Raw genomic sequence first — 23,037 nt, forward strand, 5'->3', positions numbered from 1 at the left:
GTAACAAGCATCCGACCGCCCCAGATCCAGGAAGTGACTCAGCAGCAGCTGTTGCCATGGGTTACCACGACTCCACCCCATCTGCCGCTCCAGCTCAAATCCTTCGTCACTTTCTTCCTGTGTGTGCAGCCTGCAGAGGGCCGCGGTAATCCCATCTGAGGCTTCGGCTCCCTGCACCAACCCTCTAACCCCAACGCCTCACACCCCGCCTCCGCCACGCAGATTAATGCCTTATTACTGACTTAGCAACAATCCATTTACACGCACGTACAGTGAGTCGCGGACTAGCTCGTGGCCTGAGATCAATCTCGCCGTCGGCCCGGGAAGAAATAGCTGAGAAACCTCGAAGCACGCCCACAAGATACGAGTTGAATACTGGCGTGCTTAAAAGTGACGATTCATGCCCGACGTCATAGCTGATAGCTTTAGCATTCAATGCTACATGCAGGCTGAATAAACCAAAGGGGGGTTCTCAATGGAATAAAAATACCATTGCATGAAGCTGTACATGCAGGAATGTCACGCTGATGACGTTCAGGCTTTGCAGGCAGTGGCTAATTAAGGGTTGTGTAAATCTCCCCCTGAGGCTCAAGGCCTCGCCGTCCCATAAGCCACCTCTCTTCTCACCAGCAATGACCGATGTGACCGATGCGCTTTTTGAGTTTACTTCCTGGTTTTGCAGGACTATAGTTTCCTTTACGGTGAGCTTTGTGCCTCTGAGGAGGAAAAAGACCGGCGTGACCGGCGGTCTAACAAGTGGCTGTCATTTCTCCGCCTGGCTCGACACACGTGGGCGTGAGGCGTTTGAGCCTTTTAATAGTCCCTTAAGTAATGCTGAAGGCCGGTTTGGCATGTGAAGAGTGTACGTTGGTGTGAAATGCGTGTCGGGCTAAAGACGAGCAGTTTGTCTGCATTACGTTTTGCAAATGTGAAACAGGCACTTGTGACAGCGCCAGGGCTGTGACTGGGCGTGGACACGCCAGAAGAAGCACTCTGCAGGCACAATTCTTTAGTAACAAATTATTTTTTATTACAACATTTCACGGTTTTCACCCATTTCTGGTTTGTGGCAGAGTAACATGACTGAATTCTACTGTTGAAAGCAAACAAATGGAATCAATTGCCGGAATATTTTTGCTTTCCCAGTTCCTCCTCGGGAGACGACACAGAAGCCATCCTGATTCCTGAAGGGGCGTTACAATTAAACCGTAAACGAGGTCCCATTTGAGCGCCTCCCAGATCTAGATGGAATCCGGTTGTTTTTTTATCCTCGTGAACGTACAAAAAAATAAAAAATAAACATTGTGACAGACAACAGTATCTAATTTTTTGGGGGGAAAGGGGGGGGGGGGCATTTACATTTTGGCCAGCGTACAAACAAAAAGTTGTGCATTTTCCCGAAAATTAGAAGACGAAGAAACAATAACAACAACAAAAAAAGAAGCTTGACGCCTCGGCTCGGGCGCAAAAGCAGCCGCACAGGAAGTTGGGTGTTGGTGGTGTGTGTGTGTGTGTGTGTGAGAGACGCAGGTGAGCTTCCTGGGATGCGGGGGCCACGCCCCGTCCCCTTGTGGAGGTGGTGTCGACACACCTTCCGCAGTTCCCCCCCTCGGCCTCGCACAAATCCTCCCCATCCTTTAGGAAGACCTGCGTGAAGGCGGTTCACGGTTTGGAATCCATTGAAGGGGACGAGGCCCGGCCCCCCCCCCCCTGGTCGAAAGCGTCACCCGGTCCACAGGCTGTGCAGCTTGGTTATTGTTGTCGTTTCATACTTTCGGTTACAAAGTTATACATCTAGAAGAAGTGGCTGAAAACAAGGCAATGCGGGAGGAGGAGGAGGAGGAGGGGGTGTACAGTGCATGACGGGGGGGAGGGGCTTCACGCATTGTCGGCCTTCTCCTGTTCGATGGCTGTGGAAGAGAGGAAAGGAGATATGAGATTCATGGGTCAAGCTCTACTTTTATACACTAGAGTCAGTAAAAAGCACAGAAACTGTCAAAAGGAATGTGATGTAGCTCCTCCCCCCCCCCACACACACACACACACACAGCAGGAATTTAAATGGTACCTTCTTGTGTAGGCAGGGGATTCTTCTCTTGGGTCTCAGTCTTCTTCAACTTGGACTTGTCGAAGGTGCTCACTTCTGAAATGTCGGGCTTGTCACTCATTGTTGCAGGTAGTCTGAAACACGAGAAAGAGAGCAGGCACTTTAACAGAAGGCACAAACATACATAAATAAATATATATATATATATATATCCATCTAATGTGTATTATTAGGCTGTTAAAATAATGATGTATAAGCAGAGCCCACCGGAGCATGAGGTTCACCCTGACTTTTTCTGTTTTTTTTTATCAGTCTAAGGGCGTTGCCTAAATCTCAGTGGCCGAAAAAAAAAAAAACGCTTGTTCACTCCAACTGCATGCGCACTCACACCGCGGACTACTTCCCCCCCCCCCCCCCCAGCTAGTGTGCGTCCGCCCCTCCTTTTGTTCGTCCGCAGCTCGACCGACGCGTGATCCGCCTCCCGTGCGTCCCCGTTAGCCGGACACTCAGCCCGGGGATGGCGCACAGAGGGATTGGGAGGGGGGGGGGGCACAATGAAGACAGTCCAAAAAGGGTTCAGACCGCCACATTTACATAACAACAGGAGTTCTGCGACGGCCGAGACAAATGGGAGGAGGAGGGGCTGCGGGGAGCCGCATGGCTTGTGTGCAGGATAACTGTAGAGATTATAAAAGCAGTAATCTAGCGGTGAAATATTGATATTGAGAAGTGTCCACATGGTGCCACATTGTCACGGACGCTGCGTCTCCCCTCCAGGAGGGAACCGCCGCCCAGATCGGGCATTGTGGCACGTTCACGTCATGCCTTTTTAAAATCCAAGTTCAAAATATACCTAGTAAAAAAAAAAGAAAAGATAAATAAACCAGCAGGCAGCGTTGATGGCCGACTGGAAAAAAAAAAAAGGGCATCGCTTGGATAACGGAACCATTCAGCACGAGCACAAACGGAAACAAAGGGAATCGGTGTTCCGACAAAGATAACGCGCTTCATTACCTCCCATACCATAATGATCCGTTTAAATAGAGATAGCTCGTGTGTCTCACGGAGCAGCATCTCTGCCTCACACAATGGGAGCGCTTTGTCTGGAGCAGGCTTACCGAAGTGGTGGCTGATGGTCCGGGTGGGCTCTTGGTCAGCGCGTCGCAGCAGCAGTAGTGTGCGCGTCTTTGCGCAAGCATCAGATATAGTCAGAAATATGCTAATGACATCTGACATCACCGGCTCGCATCCTCCCGAGGCCCCCTGCTGGAGAGGCGAGAGCCCTACACCCTCCTGGTGCCGAACACCAACACACTGAAGTAGAGGAAGAAGAAGAAGAGGAGCCTCGTGTCATCTCCCTTCAGGAAAATGGAAATAAATGGATTTATTGGGCTTCTTTGCGCGTGAAGCCCCCCCCCCTTTGTTTTCCAGCAGCATGGCGGCCTGACACTTTATTGTGACACCACTGTAGATGTTTTACGGTTATGTCAACTAAAAGCACTCTTTATTGATATCAGTGGCACATACTTCCATCCGCCTGCACATTGGTGGTGAAGGAGCGCCCCCTGGTGGCAGAAGATGACGTTTATTAGGTCATCGTGCATCAATATTGAGCCGCTGATGGAGTTAGACGGTTCATTCGTGGAAGAAGCTTTCAGATGCGTCACCAGAGTAAAATATAATCCAATCAAATTATTTAATTACTAACAGCCCGGCATTCAAACTGTTTTACTGTGTTATTTAAATGAAGCCAATGTTTATGTAAAATATTAGAAAATGGATATAAGCTTTAAGTGCAGTAAATACCCTAAGATACAGATTTCCAGAGATAACAGCCACATCTTTAGTTTACCCTGAAGCTAAAACAAACTATAATTTTATTCAACTTACTCATAAAACTTATTGAATTCCATTATGGGAACTAAATTCATATTTAAATTCATTTAAGGTTGCGTTAGATTAAATGACAATGAGGAAAACAAAAGATGAGACATTGTCAAAAGCTTTATTGTCAAAGAAATAGCTCAAAGTGTTACATATAAAACAAAACAAAATTAAATCACGCTTTCACCAACTTTAATTATTTTTTTTATCCACTTGCAGGCAAACCTGCCTCATTGGAATTAAGTGACCCTTTACAGCCGTAATGCCAATTTAAATCTGGACACTTTAACAAGCGTCGGGCTCAATTTGCTTTCATGACCTTTTGGAACTTTGGGTGAAACACCCACCGACACCACGTTTCAGACACCTATCCACAGACCTGTCGAGAGTTTGGAGAGATGTGTCTAAATCTATTAGTTTTATAGCACAATTAACATAAGAGGGGTGTCATACTGATGAGCCACCACTGGGGACAGCAGCTCACTAAAGGCTCACAAAATTAAAAGTTATGCGTGTTCTTAATTGTACTCTCGTTTGGTCAGATCAACACACTTGTGGTGCAGCTTTAAACTGACAAAGCATGAACTATTACAATCAATATAGCTAGTAAAGGGTTAGGCTATATTATGTTAATACTTGTAGCAGCTGTTAAAGCAACACTGAGGGGGAAAAGGTGCCATTTCTTTACCCATTTGTATAACTTGGTGAAGCAGGAAGGGGCCAACATATTTCGTGTCACATGATTCAGTGGAATGCTTCATTTCAAGCGAGTTCAATGCGAGGTACAAATACACGTTTACATGAGTGGAGCCTTTGGTTAAAGTGAAGGCCAAGCCTCGGGTGACCAAGATCGGCGAGAAGAAGAAAAAAAAAAAAGAGATGCTCATAAATAGAAACTTGGTCTTCTGAGAATGAAATGATATTTCACGCCGTCTCCTGGGTGAGAATGTCAAAGATAATGTGAGGGCGTGACCTTTAAACAGTCACACGGGGTTGGCAAAAAAAAAAAAACACCAGGCCTTTTATTCTGGAGGATGTGTGACAAAAAGTGCCAGCCGGGTGGCCCAACAGGGAGGGGGGAGGGAGGACACCCCCTCTTTCTTTTACAAGGGTACGTGGCTGAAGAGGTAGGACACAGACTCGCCGTTGTGGGTTCTCCTGATCGCCTCCGCCAGGATCATGGAGATGTCGATGACCTGGAGGAAAACAGTCATGAGTGATATGAAACCTATTGCATGCCTGGAGGTAAAAAACATCTTTAAAAAAAAAAGGAAAGAGAAACAGTCCGAGGCCCTCGAGGGACCTGGAATCTAGCGGTGTTGTAAGACACAACACAAGTGGCCTTGAAAACAAACACATGGTGTATTTAAAAAAAAAAAAGGTCAGAAACTGTGTGTACCTGTATTTTCGGGCACGCCTTCATCTTCTCTTCCTGTGGGATGGTGTTGGTCACCACCACGGCCTCGAACGGGGCGCCGTTGATGCGCGAGATGGCCGGACCGGAGAAGATGCCGTGTGTGAGGATGGCGTAGACCTTCACCGCGCCAGCGTCGATCAGCCTGGAAGGAGAAACACATTTTGAGAAAGTTTAAAAAAAAATCATCGATTGAAAAACGGGGAATTTATTTGCCATTATAAAAACAGATTGATTTTATTCCTAGTCTTTCGATGCTTCACCACAAAGTTAAGTCAGCTTTAAGCTCAGTGTGTTGCAGGTAAAGAGGTTAAAATACGAGATAAAGAATCAGAATTTCAGATTATAAAAAGGTGTACATTATGAAGAAGGAAAAAAATGTGTTGAATGCAAAACGGTGGTAAGTCCAGCCGTCTAAACTTCCTCCTAAAGTAGTGCGATTATATTAGGATGGCCACTTCCTGAAAGATCCATCCACGTCTTTTCTTTCATTATCTTCCCCTGTTCTTCTCGGAGCATGAATAAAAATAAAATCCTCATATTGTAGAATGCACAGGACAGAAGACGGATAAACAATGCCTCCTTTGTTCCCGGGATGCAGGAGAGCTGCAATCTCACACACACACCGTGACAAGGCCATGCCGGAGGATCCCCTCATACAATTAAAGACGTTTTTTTTAATGACACTGACTTTTCGGCGGCGTGGCAGATGGTTCCACAGGTGTCGGCCATGTCGTCCACCAGGATGGCCACGCGGTCCTTGACGTCGCCCACCAGCACCATGCGGTCCACTTCGTTGGCCTTCTTCCTCTCTTTGTGGATGAGAGCAAAGTCCACGTTCAGGCGGTCGGCGATGGACGTCACGCTGGAGGAAGGAAGACCCATTAGACACGGAGGAAGCCGCTAACTGCTCGTGTTGACTCCCCATTTGAGCCGAGCACTCATCCGCAGGAACGTCTGACCGGCAACACGCGTCTGCTTCAGAGTTTAATTCCAGAAACGTCACCAGATTCGTACCGTTTTGCTCCGCCGGCGTCCGGAGACACGATAGTGCAGTTCTTCCATTCTGGGATGTTTTCCCGTATCCATTGAAGCACGGCGGGCTCTGCGTAAAGGTTGTCTACGGCGATGTCGAAGAAACCCTGAAAGAAAAAGACACGAGTGTTAAGAACAGCAAACTGCTCAAAGTCAGTGCAGGAATATGTGCAAATGTAACTTTTAATAACACGAGGCCACCGTACCGTGTTATACAAACCACACAACAACTGTATACATATATCCAGTCTCTTAATTATATCAATAGGTCCTTATGCCCGTCTGTACAGTTCATTAAATTTAAAAAAGGACAGTCTAGACCCAGAGAGAAGGCTGCGTACTGACCTGGATCTGAGAGGCGTGGAGATCCATGGTGATGATGTGGTCGGCCCCGGCGACAGACAACATGTTTGCCACCAGCTTGGCCGATATGGGTGCTCGACTCTGGGACAAGCATCAAGACACAGTCGCTTGAGGTAAGTAAGTAAGAAAAGAAATGTTGGAACCTTTATAAAAAAATAAGAAAGATCCGTTGTCAAAATGATTTGATGCGATATTAAAATGAGCCTCCGTTTGCTGAGGGAAGAGAGCACCGTCTTACTGAAAGATGGGTTTATTTTTGACCTTTACGGCCCGGGTGTGGACTAATCTAGGCCTCGCTCAGACGTACGCCTCAGGCTGCGGAGCCTGTTGACAAAACACGCGACTACCTGCAGATGGTGGCGGAGCGTCTCAGAGAAGATGCTGTTTGTTTGGAGAGCGAGGTCGACGAGACTCTTACATTTAAATGCTATCGCACACAGACGGGGGAATGAAATGTGAAGTGGACTTATTCAGGGGATAAACTCCGTCCTGCTGCATACCACTCAAAGTATGGATGTGGTAAATCGAAGTGTTTGCAGAGCTTTGACCCTCAAATGCAACTGTATTGAATAACTTTGAGCACGGAGGTGCCGACTAGCGGAGCTCTCTTGTTGCTTCATTTGGACCCGACTTGCTGTCGTTGCATAAATAACTGAGGCAACACCAGATAATGATTTACAAGATAAGCGGGTTGTGTGAACCTGTTTCTCAGCCTGCTGAAAGTTTGGGATTTTAAAGAGGAGCTCAAACGGCAGCCGCAGTGTACGTTACGCCGTGTACGTGCAGGTTTTATCAACACAGCAGTGAAGAAGGTCACCTACAGTGGAAATACCAACGGTGCAGACACGGATAAGTATATGAACATTTAAGAAATTATATAATATCTATGAGGACACATTATATATTACAATTGTGTTTTATGCGTTTATACAGTAGCCTCTACTTATGGGAGGAGTTAGTTGTTGAAACATTAATAACCACTTTTAGCTGCTTCCAGTAAAAGTAAATGATCGTGTTGTAAATCATTTGTTAGATGTTAATAAATGCTGGGGAGGTGACCTATGCATGCATGTAATCAATAAAAGTCTTGTGAAGGGGCATCATGGAGAGGATTAAACAGGACATTGGTTTTGTGGTGATGATGATGATGCCGTGTCTGTGTTTCTACCTTGTCCTTTTTGTCCTGCCGGGCGTAGGGGAAGCAGGGGATGACGGCGGTGACGCGGGACGAGGAGGCGATCTTACAAGCGTTTATCATGATGAGCAGCTCCATCAGGTTGTCGTTGATTTCGCCGCAGCCGCTCTGCACGATGTACACGTCCTCGCCGCGCACGCTCTCCCCGATTTCCACACTGTGAGCGACAGAAAGGGGAACATGGCGGGTTTAGGGAAGCGGCACATTTCAATGAAACAATCTCTTTCCAAAAGTAAACGTCATACGCTTCCTAATTAAGCGTGTTCGCCCCACGCAGAAAGTTATGGACGAAAGAATGTCAAGAAACCAGTTTGGGCCGACACCCTCTGCCTTTGGGGGGGGGGAAAAAACTGCACTTCCAACCAGCCACAGCACGTGTGAAACATTCCTCTGTGGGGGGATGACCACGTCGCCCCGGCCTCAGTCATGTGATCACTGGCCATGTACAGTAGTAACGGGTAACCGTCTCTGCGGTCACAAGACGCGTGTCCTGCGCTCAAATCGTTTAAACACGCGTCACAGCGCGCTCGTAAGAGACCAACGGTTAAGCTAACAGCTATTATTGTAGTAGAAATGTATTCAAATAGTTGCCAATACATCTTTTTGTCTGTACTTATTGATCAATCGACGAGTGTTTCAGCCCCATCTTGAGTTTTGGTACCAATCATGATTTCCGATGCCGTACTTTTAATAAATAATAAGAGAGACAACGTGGATGGACCGCCACCACCTTGACCAAAACATTTCCTGCCACAGATGCTGAAATTAAAACTGCAGTCTTGGTGGAACAACACAGGACGCAAAAGGTGACGCCTCGAATACAGGGAAAAGAAGAAGAAAATCCCTCACATCTGGGATGCATTGCTCTTTGATACTCTCCTTTCCTACTGTCTTCTTTGGTCACAGTCCTGCCATGTTTGAATATCATCTTCTGATACCTACAATAAATCTGGATCACTGCCCATAACAGAGAAAACAAGGCCGTGTTGACAAAGTCTTTTTTGTACATGCTCCCTGAGATATCTTTCCCAGGAATCCACTCCCTCCGCATTGGTCCTTGGCCTCCGCGAGTCACCTTGCAAAACCGGTGCCGGCGCTGAGAAGCGCCGTTATTAGCGTATCGTTCTCACCTCCTTGTTTGTCTGTGAGAATGGGAAAATAATCTTTGTTTTGCAGCGCGGCACCCAAACAGCCGGGTTCCCAAGAGAAACCAGCGCGCGGATAATCAGAGTTTTCCCTGGATTTTAGAGTTGTGGGTGTAAACATCAACTGCAGAGTCTTTGGGGGCAAAAGGGGGTCAAGAAAACTTTGCAGGCCGTGTTTTAACGGGGGAGAGTTGGAAAGCACCCTTTGGTTACATTTTTAAAAAAAGGAACGATTACAAAACATGGCATCCCATCTGGTGGATGCTTTTATCCAGAGTGAGTGCATCACGAATTAAAAAACAACCCTGACAACGTGTACTCAATAAGCCACAAAACACACTAATACCTTTGGGGCTGAATCAAAGACAACACAATGCACTTAGGCAGAAAGCCACACATGCATTCAAATGTATGCAAAGTTTAAAGCTGCACCGCTTAAACAGGGTTGTGGTGAGTTCGGGGCAACTAAGAGGCCAGCGTGCAGCCAAAAGGTCATCCTGCAGCAGGGTTCAAGCAAGCTGCGTGACCTCTACAGGACTGTTCAAGGCCAGGCAGCAACAGTAATAAAAAAAAGGGGGGGGGGGGGGGGGGAGTTTGCTAATGGTACGCCACCAGCGTGCAGTTAGTAATTAAACTGTAAATGGGCACAAAATAAAAGTGCATGTGACTTCAGCTAACTTCCCTAGCGACACAGGCAGTCACGAGAGCTACCCACACATGTTTATTCTTATTTAACTGAAAGGTATTCTTTAAGAGACGACACCTCTGTTACGGTTGAAGTCACATGCTTTCACAACTGCAGTGAGCCACATGTTTGAGTCCGTTAGCCAGCTAAGCTCACGTTAAAGCCACGTTTAATGACTTTAGGCAACAGTGGTGCCTAAACTAGTGTTTAATCAGGTGTGCCAACGACTATATTTGTATTATATCAACAGGTGTCATGATTACAGCTAGCTAGGAAGAAGGTATTTAAAAAACCAGATACACAAAACCTAGCCTCTTCCCCCATCACACGGACCGTTAGCGTAGCTAGCATCATACGCACCGAACAAAATATAACGTTGCGTAATTTGACGGTTTTAATTCCTTTAAAAAAACTCTCCCGTACACAATTAAAAGTGCAATGAGAGCGGAGACAAGCTGTCCGGTACCGGGACGGCACATGGTGTGTTTACATGTGGCTAGCTAGTCACGTGTGCACTTTACAGCCCGCTGAATAGTAAACTATTGTTAGCATCAAGCTAACCGGACCCACATGGGGTAGTAACGTGAGCTATAGGAACTAAAAAAAACCTCGTTTCTTACGAATATGGAAAAGTAAAAATAAAGGGGTTCACAAGTCCACTTTTTTTTGTATTTTTTTGTCTACTTGCCATGTCTCCTGGTTGCTGAATTTTTTCGTGATCACTTTCCCCAGCTCCAGTCCGAGCCGATCGGCCACTTTCTGGGACAGGTCGTGGTGCGAGCTCCCGCTAAAAAGCACGATGTTCGGCATGTCGGGGGAAGGAAAGAAAGGAAAGAAAAGAAAGAAAAAACAACCCCTCCCGTTTGCAGCGCGTGAAAGAAAAAGAAAAAGGAGGGAGAGCAAAAGAATAACCGACGGGTCGCCCACTTAAGGGGGCTGTGAAAATGGGGGGAAGTTAGCGTGCTAATGCTGCAGCCGTGGCATCGCAATGGTGCAGCTCTGGGGCCAGCGAGCGAACCGGAAGCCTCTGCGCTGTAAAGGGGAGGTGCCCTCCGCTCATTGGCTGGCGGAGCAGTCCGCTGTCACGTGGACGCTTATTACGTGTTGCGCGTGTTGTTTATCATTACTAAACACACTAACATTAGCATTTTTAATCTCCTTTTAAAAATGCACTTTTTTTTTTTTACCAGCTTCATTTAAATTCTTGATGTTTTATTATTTTATGTTGTATTTTTAAACATTTTTAATTTGTTTTTCTTACGTGGTTTACGTGATTAATAAAAATAATAATAATAATGCATTTAATTTATGTAGCGCTTTTCGTGGTACTCAAAGAAACTTTACATAACATAATTATAACATCCTAAAAGCTAAAAAAAATAATAACTAAAATTACAGGTAAAACAAATAGGGACTTTGTCAGTTGCTCGGACCCTAATAAATATGATTATTCATAATTATAAGCATTTTTTGATATTATTGTCATTATTTTGTATTGTTATACCTATACTTTATAATTCTATTTATCCTCCTCCCCTTTGCTAATTATTATTTTATGGGAGAGGAAAAATGCATTGCTTGTATGTATTGTTTCTTGTAATTTCTTAGTATTTGTTTTTTCTCAAACTCACTTTCCAGCTTCTTATAATACCATTTGCTGGTTTTCTTAAGTCTTCTGGAGGAGGTCACCTGACCGCTGCTGCATTGGACACTTGTGATATTGGCTCTTGTAATTAGATGTTCCACTCAGAAGTCAGCTGAGACAGCGGTGACATACTTTCTACCATCATCGCCGTCATGTGCCGGGCAGCCAACTGTCCTTCAGACACAGCTCGGGTTAGAAAGTGGAGGGTTTGTATGGGAGGAAAAACATCTTTCTAAATACATTTCAGGAATTCAACTACAACCAGCACCCTTTGATTATTTGCACTTGTATTCGCTCACATGGACTTTGATTAATCATTGACCTGAAGAGACAGATTGCCAAAAACTCAGAGATTCTTAACTTTAAATGTCCTGACGAGTGATTAGAAAATCTTTGAATTGTGAGTGTATCTATGCTGAACTGGTTTCAACCGGACGGCTTTGTTATTGATGTGAAAACTCCCAGAAATGGCACCGAACGTTTACAAAAAAAAAGCTTTAAAAAAAAAACAACTGTTTTTTTTTTTAACGTGACGAGAAAGAAAGAAAAACTGCAGATCGTTGTATTTTTCAGAAATATATTTTATAGATGTCAGAGATGAAATGTCCAAAGCGTAGGTCCCAAAGAAAGATAACATTTTTCATCAATAGACAAACAACAAACAAAAAAAAATAACGTTTTTTTTATCCATTTACATGTAAACCAAGATTTGCTTTTGAGCCACAGTGGTTATATATCTATATCTATATATCTATATAGATATAGATATATAGATATAGAACTGGCCGAGGTGGGTGTGACAATCAAACGACGATGCCCGTTTCTCCAAACCTTTTCCTAAATCAATATCCGCCATCATCTCCAGCGTAATCGTGCCCGTTCAAAGATCTTTGAAAGAGGAACATTCTTTGGGAGAGTCTCGTGAACTTGTGGGTGCACAGCAGAGGTTTGGCAGAGCATGTTTTTTTCTCTCTCTAACACAGTACATACATGTTGGAAGTGCTGAATCATGTTCAAATCACTTATTGGAAACGATATTCAATAAGAACAAATATCAAATGATTTCTCAGTGGAGTCGTTTTGGACAAAGTCTCTCGAATTGTTTTCCAACCAGAGAGGAAGAAAAACCGCCCTGTCTTCTTCTTCTTCTTCTTCTTCTTCTTGAAAGTCCTCCAGTGTTCTTCTTCTATTGTGCAAATACATTTTTGTTACATAGACAAGCAGGCATGCTGACTCACAAACCATGCAAAGAGTTAAAGTTGGCGCGAGCAGATGGCAAAAAAACTAACAAAAAGAAAGAGTAGTGTTAAAAGTTTCAACAAAAGACATAAAAAAAAAAAAAAAAAGGACATTAAATAAAATAATTAAGCCAAATTAAACGAGTAACAAGTGGAATGTTTCGTTAGAGGGGGGGGGGGGGGATGATAATTTAAACATGATAGTCCGGGTGGAACAAAGCAGTTGACAGATGGGGATAACTTCAACGTCGTACTGGTGTCAGATCAGTTGAATTGAACCAGGGAAAAGGGGAGAAGGAGACCGATTAAACATTATAGTGCAACACATGCTCACAGATGTCCCTCCATCCTCGTCCTCATTCAGACTCCCACTTCCTTTGACGTGTCCCCTCCTTCTCTTTTCCCCGCTGAGGAAAACTCAGCTGGCTACATAAAACGGTCTCGAAACCCCCCCCCCCCCCCTCTCTCTCTCTCTTTGGGATGCGTGATGTTGTCACAGTCGAAAAGGTAAGTGCGTTATCGCCCACGCACGAGAGGAAAAATGTATCGATTAGGCAACGAAGTGATCAAACGTTTTACTCTTGAAAGGCGTTCAAAAAGTCGGTTAACGACCCCCGAGGGCGACTTGAAGACGGTTTAAATACGCTGCTATCTTTTCCCCTTGTGTCGGAGTTCATGGAGTAATATCGTACTGGTTTTTTTTTCGCTCACAATATCATAGCTGTCATTAGTTAAGAGTACATTTATAAATTTTCCATATACAAATCTTCTATAAACAGTACATGTTATATAAATACACGATTGATGAAAATGCAGAAAGGCCGAGAGCCGTAGAAAGAAAGAAAGAAAGAAAGAAAGAAAGAAAGAAAGAAAGAAAGGGTTGCTCCTTATTTTTGATAAATACAAGAAAGAAAGAAAATTTGTGACAATAGTACTAAGTTGGTGAATGGCAGCCCTATAACTATCCAGAAAACGGATAAAAACACGGAAACAAAATCTATGGATGAAAAGTTAGAAAAATAATCTTACACAATAAAAAATAAAAAGTGGACACGCTTACCAAACACTTTTTTTTTTTTTTTTTTGATATTGTAAACTCGACAACTTGATGTGGAGATCATACATGTAGATACAAATGGGTCAGCACTCGATTACCGCCCCCCTCAAAATATATTCAATTCAATATACACACGACCGATGTGGAGCTCACAAGGGAGTCGCCGACCGGCGAAGAGGCCGATCGGCACGCGTCAGGAAAAACGCTCACTTTTGATGCGTGAGGATTAAATCAGTAAACATTGAACTGGGTACCGGGAGCCTTTTTTTCTGTAAAGGGCCAATACGAGAAATGTCTGGAGTGAAAGTATTACTGTAAAAATGCAAAAAAAAAACTCATGCTTTGGCTTTTCTTTTGCTTGGCTTTCCTCTTTTGGATAACATTCAAAAAAAATAATAAAAAAATCTTGCAAAAAGAAAACGTCCGGTCTCTCCGCTCCAACGCATGCTTTGATGCTTTTATGTGTTTACGAAGTAACGACTTCGGTTAAAGGGAAGCTACATCAAAGGCTGAACCTTTTTTTAAATCTGATTTCCTTGTTCGAAGGTCTCCGTGTCCGAAGCTGGCAACTACCTTTTTATTTTTTGTTTATTTTTTTTTTTTATAACAAAGCGGGGTTATCTTTTGTCCATTTTATTTATTTATTTTTTTTACAGAAAAATAGATCCATCCAAAAGTAAAGTAACTCTTCAAGAGAGGCTGTGAGAGACATAAAGGTTGTCTTCGTCACGTTTCCAAGTAAACATGCTGAAAGATTGTTTGCTTTGTTTTTGTCATTCTCGCCCCGCCCCGAAAGAGACGGGAACTCTCTGCCCCCCCCCCCCCCCCCCTCTTCGATTCCTCGGCGAGAGAAATCTTTTTTTTTTATTTTTTTTTTTTACTTAAGGCAATCTTTTCCTGAACAATCCTGAAATCCAGCGGACCCTCACCAAGGCACTCCTCTCACTCGTCAAACCCCCCCCCCCCCCCCCCCCAACGACAGGCTGGTCCGGCGAGGTGACAGTCTCGTCGTCAAATCTTTGCAAAGGCCCGACTCAAACTTCGGACCGAACCCAAAGTCCACAGTGAACGCATCGTATCGTAAAAATAGCATCTCGGTCGACCGTAATGCCCACGTTTGTCTCGCAGGGCAAAAAAAGAAAAAAGAAATTCCCGAGCTGCGATTGGCTGCTGGGAACGTCCCCCCCCCCCCCCCGGCGTCCTCGGGGGCCAGAGGGCAGCCGTGTAAAGCGCCGTATGTTTCTGAAGGGTTCGTCGCACCTTTCTGCGGTCTTTCTCGTACGCTCGCCCATCTCCCCGCTGCCTCGGTCACTTGGTTAGCCGCTGTGGCTACCCGGAAAAAAAATGAGTGTCTCTGAGCGAGTGCCCGCCAAGCAGCGCTTGTTATGTTTAATTTTTTTTTCCAATTCAGTCCTTGTCTCCTGATTGGCTCCCTACTCTGAGGCTGAGCCCACCCCCTCTCCCTCGTTTTTTTTTGGGGCCGAGGGGCCGCCAATCAATGTGACCGACGTGGTGAGTGGGGTCAGGGGGGACTAAATGAAGGGAAGCAGTCGAGACTCTTCTCCGGAGAGGTCAGTGGTAACAGTGTGACACCCTCGTGTTTCCCTCAGTTACAGCGGTTCCTCCTCTTCCATGGGTTCCTCCTCCGGCCTGGTGGACACAAACACATCGTATGAGACCTCAAGCTAATGGTCCTCCAAACATGCAGATACGCCCTCCCTCTCTTTGTAGAGCGAGTACAGCGACATATTCCTCTGGGTACAGTAGGAGAAGTAGGAGTGAGGCAACAGCTCAGATCACCTTTGATCCATGGCGTTGGTGTTGGCCACAGACAGAGAGGCCATGGCGCTGACGGCTTCGGCCTCCTCCGAGTCTCCTCGTTTGGCCTCCAGCAGAGAGAGCCCCAGCAGCGGCGAGCAGCGATGCACCGAGCCCCAGTACTTACCTGATTGGTCATCAGAGTGCATCGTTAGAAAACAGAGGTAACACTGGTACGGATGTGTCCGTGTGTGTGCGTGCCGCACTCACTGTGAGTCTCCAGAACCTTCTCCAGAGAGCGGACGGCGTTGGGGTTGGGCCTCTGCTCCAGGACGGCCTTCGGCAGCGGGTCCAGCTGTTTGCAGAAAATGTGAAAACGTTGTCAATACTCTCCACAAGGGGGTCGATCTGGAAATAATAATCAATTCACTCCAATCTAGCCCTGAAACATATCGCCACAAAGTACTGAAACTAATCAAATGAACGGCGTCCCGTGCCACACTCGGTCAAGTCCACGTTCCTCCCTTTGAGATAACATAAGGGACATTCATTAGGACGCAGAGGCTGTGCGTCGCCTCCTTACCTCCTGGCCGAGCAGGGCGGCCACGCAGGCCTCAGAGGCGTCGCAGATGGCGGTGAGGTCGTGACCCCCCTCCAGAGCCAGGACCACCCGGCTTCCAGCGAGGGTCATCAGCTGCCTGGTCAGATAGCCAAAACCTGAGGAACGCAAATCGATTTCCATTTTGTGTGTTCCACAAAAAACAAAAATGTTGAGGTCAACGAGATAAGACACATTCTCCAGATAATCTCGGGACTCACATTTAGACGTCAAAGTGTAGCCGCCCAGTGGGGGAGGGTGTCCCTCCACGGCGTCGAAGCCGGAGGAGACCAGCACGATGTCCGGGGCAAACTCGTTGGCGATGGGCATCACCACGGACCTGAGAGTGTTAAGATTATGCAGAATCATGAACCAGCAAGTATTTTTCATAATCTGGTAATCCATAATAATAATAATCCTGGATCTGTTTGCTCTGTTTGTCTTATGAGCTAATAGACTGAATATCTCTGAGTTTTGAAAGTGAGACATGAATGCATCTGGCTGGTTTCACACACACGTGACGAGCATCGTGATGCTGGTCTCTGTGAGACTTGGTGGTCTTGTGATCTGGTACCTGAAGGCTGCCAGGTACTCCACATCTCCCATGGGTGGATCGAGGCCTCCGGTGAAGGCAACGTTGACGTTGAACCCGACTCCGGGCCCGCTGCCCACCTGCAGACAGAAGCACCTGTGTGACTCACAGTCGTACGGGACAAAAGATAAAAGTCTCTATTTGCCGTTCGCTGTTTAGTTTTAAAATCCATATTTACTTCATTTGGAATATTGCTAAGTATTCAAACTCGTTTTTATTTACTACTTTGTCTGTAGATTTCTCCTGAATTCACCAAAAGTTAGCATCACATAATGCAACCGAGTAATCAACTGAGAAGGTCTCGTGGTCACATCTACTAGTGAGTTAAATTGTTCATTCATGTTGCAAAATGTTTCCCACAATGCACTGGGAAGCGTTTTTCGCGCAATCGCTCACTCACCTCGTCAGGCGCTCCGCTTCCAGGGAAGAAGTTTCCGTCGTCATAGCGATGAATGGACAGGTAGAGGACGTTGGGGTCATCGTAGAACGCTTGCTGGGTGCCGTTGCCGTGGTGAACGTCCTGAGGTCAGATAGCACACGCGGTATGATCACAAACTGCGTGCATACAAAGACTATGCAGACTAACGGCGTCACGTGACCCCTCGGGAGACTGACCCAGTCCACGATGAGGATCTTGGTGACGCTGAGTCTCTGCTGCAGCAGCTTGGCTGCGATGGCCACGGAGTTAAAGTAGCAGAAACCCCTGAAGCAGCAGAAAAGAGATGAAAATCAGCTTTATCTTCACGTCTTCAAACGTCGTTCCGAGAAGGAAATGAAAAACAAATAAAGCGGTGTTGGAACAGCTGGCGGGGAAACGAAGGCGTTCGGTGCTTTATGTGCAAATAAACTCAAAGTGGTTTGCGAGACTTCTTCTCCCGGCTCCGACGCCGGTGTTTGTGTATGCAGAGATGAAGTGTGGGTGACGGCCGAGGCCTTACATGGGAGTGCTCTCCTCGGCGTGGTGTCCGGGGGGGCGGACCACGGCGAAACCGTTCTGCAGAGACGGACAGGAGCGACAGACGTCTGTTAGCCACACTGATCACCACTCACAGTTTCCTCTGTTTACTAAGCAGCGGTGAACCGCCGCGTACGGAGCGCCGTCACGTCGCCAGAAACTCACTCAAAAACACAAAAAGAGGCGGTTAGGGTTACTTTTTGCTCTTTTTCCAGACCGCATTTCGAATTAGTTCAAATAAACTAGTTAATTAAATGGAGTTGCAGTCTAATTATTCACTTACAATCAAAACATGACACTTGTTTTTCCAGGCAGGAACCCCATAATGTCTTTAAAGGAATAATTCACCCACAAAACAACCATTTCCCTGAGTTACTGCCTTGAAGTAAACAAGTTGGATTTGTTTAGTTTAAGTTCTACTTGCTCGCCCATTCGGGGAGTTTTCTTACTGCGAGTAATTGACATAGAAAAGGTCATTTTGTGGGCGACGTATTCCTTTAAGGTGACACAGAGGCGCATTCGTGGCGCTGTGGTGACGAGAGTAACCGGTGGAGTGAGATCACGGTTACCTTCAGCTCTCCGGTGGCCACTTTGAAAACCAGTTCAACCACGGAGCCGACGGCGAGCCGAGCCGCGCTGGAGGAGTGGACCTCGTTCCAAATGGTATCGCTGTCCACCTGGAAGCACAACAAACACGTTTTTAGATTACAGAGACTTCATTTAATTAGTGTATTGTAGATTATCATTATTCAAACTGGCACTCACCCCCACCCCTCCACACGGTAGGCGAACAAACATGGGAGTGACTGAACCTGATGAACAGGTAATACAGTCAATGACAGTTATTGACTGGATATTGTGTGTGTGTGTGTGTGTGTGTGTGTGTGTGCGTGAGCTTACAATCAAGTTTCTGTCGGAGAGGGTTGGTCCCGTACAGCAGGACGTGGGCTTCAGAGTGAACCGTCTGCAGCTCCTCCAGAGTGGCCTTCCTCCCACGAATACACTACACACACACACACACACACACACAACTCTTGTATACGGTTCACGTCTTCAGGAGACGTTCACCGTGGAGTCTTCTCCTCTTGCTACGTACCTCACAGTGCGCTCGGAGGCCGGTCTCCTGCAGCCGGGACCAGATGCTCTGAATCCGGCCCGCGTGCTCCGGGTGGCTGTTGGTGTTTCCACACATACACTGGTGCTTCTGCATCAGGGAGTCGTACACCAGGCCTGGGGGAACACACACCGAGAGAAACACACACACTCAAGTCGCCGTGTAATTATTCAGCGATTGGACAAATGGCAGCACGGTAACTATTTTTTCATCTTTCTCTTTTAAATATTCCCTAGTTTCAGCTTCTCGACGGTGATAATTTACCACTTCTGAGTGAGTGCCTCTGTCTTTGTTTTGTTTTTATGGTGAGATAAGGAAATATTCAGATCCCCCGTACGTCACTGTTGCTCTTAAATATAAGAAAAATATAAATAAAGGACTACGTAATGTGTGAATGATGTACATTATGAACACAGGTAAACAAGAGGAACATAAAACATCTTCCACTACAGTGTGTTTGTTATCTCGAGTTTCTGCGTCGGGAAGCGAGTGAATTCTAACCTCTCAAATGAGCACTCGAGAGGCCACCATCATTTTAAAAATGACGAGAAACTTGAACGAGCTCGATGAAAAGGTGACGCCGAACCTGTGGTGAAGCGGGGCTTGACCGGAGGTTCGAGGGACGGGACGCTGATCGGGAAGGAGGAGGCCGAGGCCGGAGACGACTGGGCCCTGGACAGGGGGCGGTGTCCCGGGAAGGAGATGGAGAGGCCGGCAGCCTCCATGGAGGCCTGGTAGTTCCTCAGCTGATGAATCCGCTGCTGCTCCAACAACAGGGCCTGCTGCTTACACACACACACACACACACACACACACACACACACACACACACACACACACACACACACACACACACACACACACACACACACACACACACACACACACACACACACACACACACACACACACACACACACACACACACACACACACACACACACACACACACACACAAATAAAGAAGATAAATTTCACAGTATGGGCGAGCTGTTCAGTGAAACGCCTTAAATGTAAATGCATCAGGGGACTACAGTGGAAGAAAAAAAAAAAGTGCAAATTATGGCCAAAAGATGGCAGCCAAAACAAATGATACAGCTTGGATTTTCCCTCAGCAGTTAATCAGAGAGACGTCATAGGACAAAGAGTCCTCAATACAGTTTCATGCCTTTTTTTAGGGGGGGTGGGGGTGTTTTCACCTCTCAAGGACTTCCCCAGGAACAGCCACAATACATCAGTGCCAAGCAAATCAATTCCCCGAACCTTCGCATTGATTCTCTCGAGTCGACGTTGCTTTGATGTCTCACTTTGAACTCCCCATCCTCTACCTGTCTGAAGAGCAGCTCCTGCTCCGCCAGCCGCTCCCTGTGCTGCTGCTGCAGGGCCTCCTCCTGCAGCTCCTGCGGGTCGGGGGGCTCCTGCTTGATGGTGACCCCCGGCGGCAGAGCTCCTCCGTCCTGGTGCTCCCTCAGCTCCTCCTCCGTCTCCTCCGGGTGGCTCTGGTGCTGGCGGCCGACGGGCGACTCGCTGGGCTTGGTCATCATCTGCAGGCCGGGGGAAGAAAAGGGATGATGACACCCCCCGACGTGAAATTAAATTTCACAATCGAAACAGCAGGATGTGACAAATCCCGTCTCCGGGCGCGCTCTCTCTCTCCTCTGAATCAAATTCCTGGCGAATCGCTCCTTTCTCGGGAGTATTCTTCTTTTAACAAGCTTAATTTGGATTACCCAGTCAGATCTGGTGGCTCGCTCGTTTCAAAACCCGGCCGCTCTAATTGAATGTGAGCGGCCTCTCTGCCGTCTGTACTCCGGGGCTAAATGTGTCTGTTGGAACAGAGGCATTCCTCGCTCCCCGCTGCGCTGCTTTTCATCGACTCCTTCTGGGGCCTGCTGTTAACCGAGTAGTGATTCAGTTGTCTATTCATTCACTCTCACTGACACGGACCATTCAGAAGTGCCATTCGAGGCTGTGGAGTACATTGTGTGTGTGTGTGTGTGTGTGTGTGTGTGTGTGTGTGTGCGCGTGAGAGTGTGTTTATGACGTGAAGACAAAAACCGCAGCGAGAAAGAGAAGTGTTTGCTGGAAGTCTCAAGAGTGAGCTACAGGTGTGTGTGTGTGCGTGTGTGCGTGTGTGTGCTGGTGCAGCATTGACGTCAAAGCATTCACCAGCTCTAATTCCCCCCCCCCCCCCTCCCCCCCTCCCCCTCCTCTTCTTCTTGTCTTCTCTGCATCGAGACAAACTTCTCTTCTCCCCCCCTTCATTTTCTTTTCACCTCCTCCCTCGACCCCCTTTCCTCTGCTCCACTTTCCCAGAAACCCCCTCTTTATCAGATCCGTCCTCACCGATCACAAAATGCAGCGAGCGTTTACACACACGATAAATCAGATATTTATTTATAGATGAGAAAATCTTTAACCTAAACTGCATTGCATTTTTCAGTTTATGACTGTTGTCCAGCAAGAAAGGGGCTATAAATGCTGTCAATTAATTTTCTGTCAATCAAGTAAGTCATTCATTGACTAAATCGACGCCACAATTTAGAATAAAAACAACGTTTGAAGTGGAGATGTTTTTAATTCCTGTGCCGGAGAGATGTTTGTGTGAAGGAGGGAGCGAAAGCAGAGAAGGGGATGGCGGAGGAGAGGAAATCCCTCGTTTCATCCGCCCACCTCTCTCCTCCAGCGAGAACAGGTAAAGCCGTCCGCGGTGGCGGCTGCTGCTGCTACTCGCTTCCTCCCCGACCATAAAAGGCAAAAAGGCTTCCGCTCTGTTGCCATGGCAGCAGCACACTGTTACCTCGCAGTGTTTTTTTTTTTTACTCGTTAACCCACACCGGCCTCTTTTCAGAATGAAATCAAAGGCTTCACAGACGTCCACGGCTAACGCGTCACTGGCTGAGTTACTGCTCATTTGAATGTGATGTCATACCTGAGGCCCCCCCCCTCTCACCTTGTTGAGGTGGAGCTGCTGCTGCTGAAACTGCTGCTTGTGCTTCTCCAGGAACTGCTGGTGCTGCTGCTGGACCACCAGCTGCTGCAGGGCCAGGGCCTGGGCGTGAGCCTGCGCGGCGCTCCCCTGGGGCAGGGGGGCCGACTGGGTCCGCCCCAGGGGCCGGTGCTGCCGCTGCAGCTTGGCCATGGACGCTGCCGGCAACATCGACAGGCCGCTCACACCTGGGGCGCAAAAATAAACGAGGAAGGCTTTTGGTTAGAAGGGGAGGCGGTGACTCACACCGGGAGAGGAACAGAGGGGGCATTGTTTTAATCGGACACAGGCTTCATGTTGGACGTCCGATTAGGGCCACAAAGGCTTTCATTTTCTGCACTTGGTCCGTGCTATTTAGGGATGGCAGCATTTTAACATGAGGGAATCCATCTCCAAGGGAAACCCGGGACTTGTACTTTGAATGTTGCGTCATGACACAACAACAACCCGGAACAAACAAAGAAGTCTTGGTCAGTCTGATATGTCCCACATCATCATTTCAACTCCAACTCTCGTTGATTTTTCCCCCTAAAATAAAACTATTAAGAGAGAGAAACAATTCAAGGTGAGCAATTAACGGACACGTGTTCATTTTGAAGTATTCCTTTAATTTAGTTTAATTTAGATCTTTCGGTCGCACAGCTGTTGAGGAGAAACCACAGTGAGTGTTTCGATGACGACCTGCCGCCACTCCGACAGCCCAGAACATTATGAAGTATTTAGACTGGGTGTCATGATGATGCATGGCCCTCTGTCTGCAAGGCCTAATTTGGTGACTCCTTTAAAAGACACGCGACGTCAGCTATTTTGTCGTCTTTTTTCGAGCCTCGTCCCCCCCCCTCCCCAACCTTTTCTGCTCAGCTGCATTAATTGGCACTTCCCGGCTGAATTCCTAAAATAAAAGATCAAATTTGTGGCGCGTTCACATCGACACATGACACCTAACTCTCAAGATCAGGCAGCAGATGTATTTGTGAACCAAATAAAAAATATTGCCATCTGTGGCATTCTATTGTGATGACACTCGCTGGGGGGAAAGTGAACAGATTAGTTAATTAAATAAACAGCGTACCATCCGGGTGAGATGGTACGCTGGCTCGAGCGAGCGCCAGGAAAAAGCATCTGAGGGAATATCAGAGAAGACGACTTAACAGTGTTTTCAAATCGTGTCTGAGAGCTTTCCCTGAAGCATTTTCTTCCCCGGGCGTCATGAGGAGGTCAGAGCCTGAGCTGAGAAATAAATGCATAAAACTGCATAAATAACCGCATTTGTTGAATCGCCATGCGTGCGTCTGTGTGAGCGTCATCGCCCCTTTGACGGAA

At 46.7% G+C, this 23,037-nt stretch overlaps 3 protein-coding genes across 8 annotated transcripts in view; all 3 read right to left on the minus strand.

Annotated features, from left to right (window-relative positions):
* Positions 1–1,005: 1,005 nt before the first annotated feature.
* LOC117743024 (thymosin beta-12-like) lies at positions 1,006–3,297 on the minus strand. Its single transcript, XM_034550754.1, has 3 exons — positions 3,166–3,297; positions 2,069–2,181; positions 1,006–1,910 (listed from the first exon to the last, which is right to left on the minus strand). Exons 2-3 carry the CDS (start codon positions 2,166–2,168, stop codon positions 1,879–1,881), a joined length of 132 nt encoding a protein of 43 aa, XP_034406645.1. The 5' UTR covers positions 2,169–2,181; positions 3,166–3,297; the 3' UTR covers positions 1,006–1,878.
* A 739-nt stretch (positions 3,298–4,036) lies between these two features.
* On the minus strand, positions 4,037–10,789 carry LOC117742796 (ribose-phosphate pyrophosphokinase 2). 2 transcript variants are annotated; one of them, XM_034550434.1, is made up of 7 exons: positions 10,457–10,789; positions 7,912–8,095; positions 6,726–6,824; positions 6,363–6,487; positions 6,037–6,210; positions 5,331–5,490; positions 4,037–5,127 (listed from the first exon to the last, which is right to left on the minus strand). In XM_034550434.1, exons 1-7 carry the CDS (start codon positions 10,576–10,578, stop codon positions 5,035–5,037), a joined length of 957 nt encoding a protein of 318 aa, XP_034406325.1. In that variant the 5' UTR covers positions 10,579–10,789; the 3' UTR covers positions 4,037–5,034. The 2 variants fall into 2 exon arrangements, with proteins under 2 accessions (XP_034406325.1, XP_034406334.1); XM_034550443.1 differs by lacking the exon at positions 10,457–10,789 and having other exon boundaries at positions 6,726–6,850; positions 7,912–8,026.
* Positions 10,790–12,904: 2,115 nt separating this feature from the next.
* LOC117742431 (histone deacetylase 4-like) overlaps positions 12,905–23,037 on the minus strand; it is a 41,348-nt gene continuing 31,215 nt past the window's right edge. For 4 of the 5 annotated variants that reach the window (XM_034549789.1, XM_034549781.1, XM_034549808.1 and 1 more), the window contains 16 exons: positions 21,679–21,902; positions 20,054–20,269; positions 19,312–19,510; positions 18,708–18,841; positions 18,512–18,614; positions 18,377–18,423; positions 18,181–18,288; positions 17,595–17,650; positions 17,272–17,359; positions 17,057–17,176; positions 16,639–16,736; positions 16,286–16,404; positions 16,050–16,183; positions 15,737–15,821; positions 15,509–15,653; positions 12,905–15,358 (listed from right to left, as the gene is read on the minus strand). In XM_034549789.1, the coding sequence (XP_034405680.1) occupies positions 15,319–15,358; positions 15,509–15,653; positions 15,737–15,821; positions 16,050–16,183; positions 16,286–16,404; positions 16,639–16,736; positions 17,057–17,176; positions 17,272–17,359; positions 17,595–17,650; positions 18,181–18,288; positions 18,377–18,423; positions 18,512–18,614; positions 18,708–18,841; positions 19,312–19,510; positions 20,054–20,269; positions 21,679–21,902 (1,916 nt within the window). In that variant the 3' untranslated portion in view covers positions 12,905–15,318. The remainder of the gene's footprint in view (positions 15,359–15,508; positions 15,654–15,736; positions 15,822–16,049; positions 16,184–16,285; positions 16,405–16,638; positions 16,737–17,056; positions 17,177–17,271; positions 17,360–17,594; positions 17,651–18,180; positions 18,289–18,376; positions 18,424–18,511; positions 18,615–18,707; positions 18,842–19,311; positions 19,511–20,053; positions 20,270–21,678; positions 21,903–23,037) is intronic. The other variant, XM_034549799.1, reaches the window with a different exon arrangement.

Source organism: Cyclopterus lumpus, chromosome 2, assembly GCF_009769545.1.
Source record: "Cyclopterus lumpus isolate fCycLum1 chromosome 2, fCycLum1.pri, whole genome shotgun sequence".
Lineage (NCBI taxonomy): Eukaryota > Metazoa > Chordata > Actinopteri > Perciformes > Cyclopteridae > Cyclopterus > Cyclopterus lumpus.

Bases quoted from the DNA above. Each gene is read 5' to 3' on its own strand.
- LOC117742796 (XM_034550434.1), bottom strand. From the start codon at position 10,578: ATGCCGAACATCGTGCTTTTTAGCGGGAGCTCGCACCACGACCTGTCC. The intron at 5,491-6,036 runs GTCAGTGTCATT...TTCTCCTTCCAG, and splicing joins ATCTGCCACGCCGCCGAAAA to GCTGATCGACGCTGGCGCGG. The intron at 5,128-5,330 runs GTACACACAGTT...GTTTTCCTCCAG, and splicing joins AGGCGTGCCCGAAAATACAG to GTCATCGACATCTCCATGAT.
- LOC117743024 (XM_034550754.1), bottom strand. From the start codon at position 2,168: ATGAGTGACAAGCCCGACATTTCAGAAGTGAGCACCTTCGACAAGTCC. The intron at 1,911-2,068 runs GTACCATTTAAA...TCTCTTCCACAG, and splicing joins TCCCCTGCCTACACAAGAAG to CCATCGAACAGGAGAAGGCC.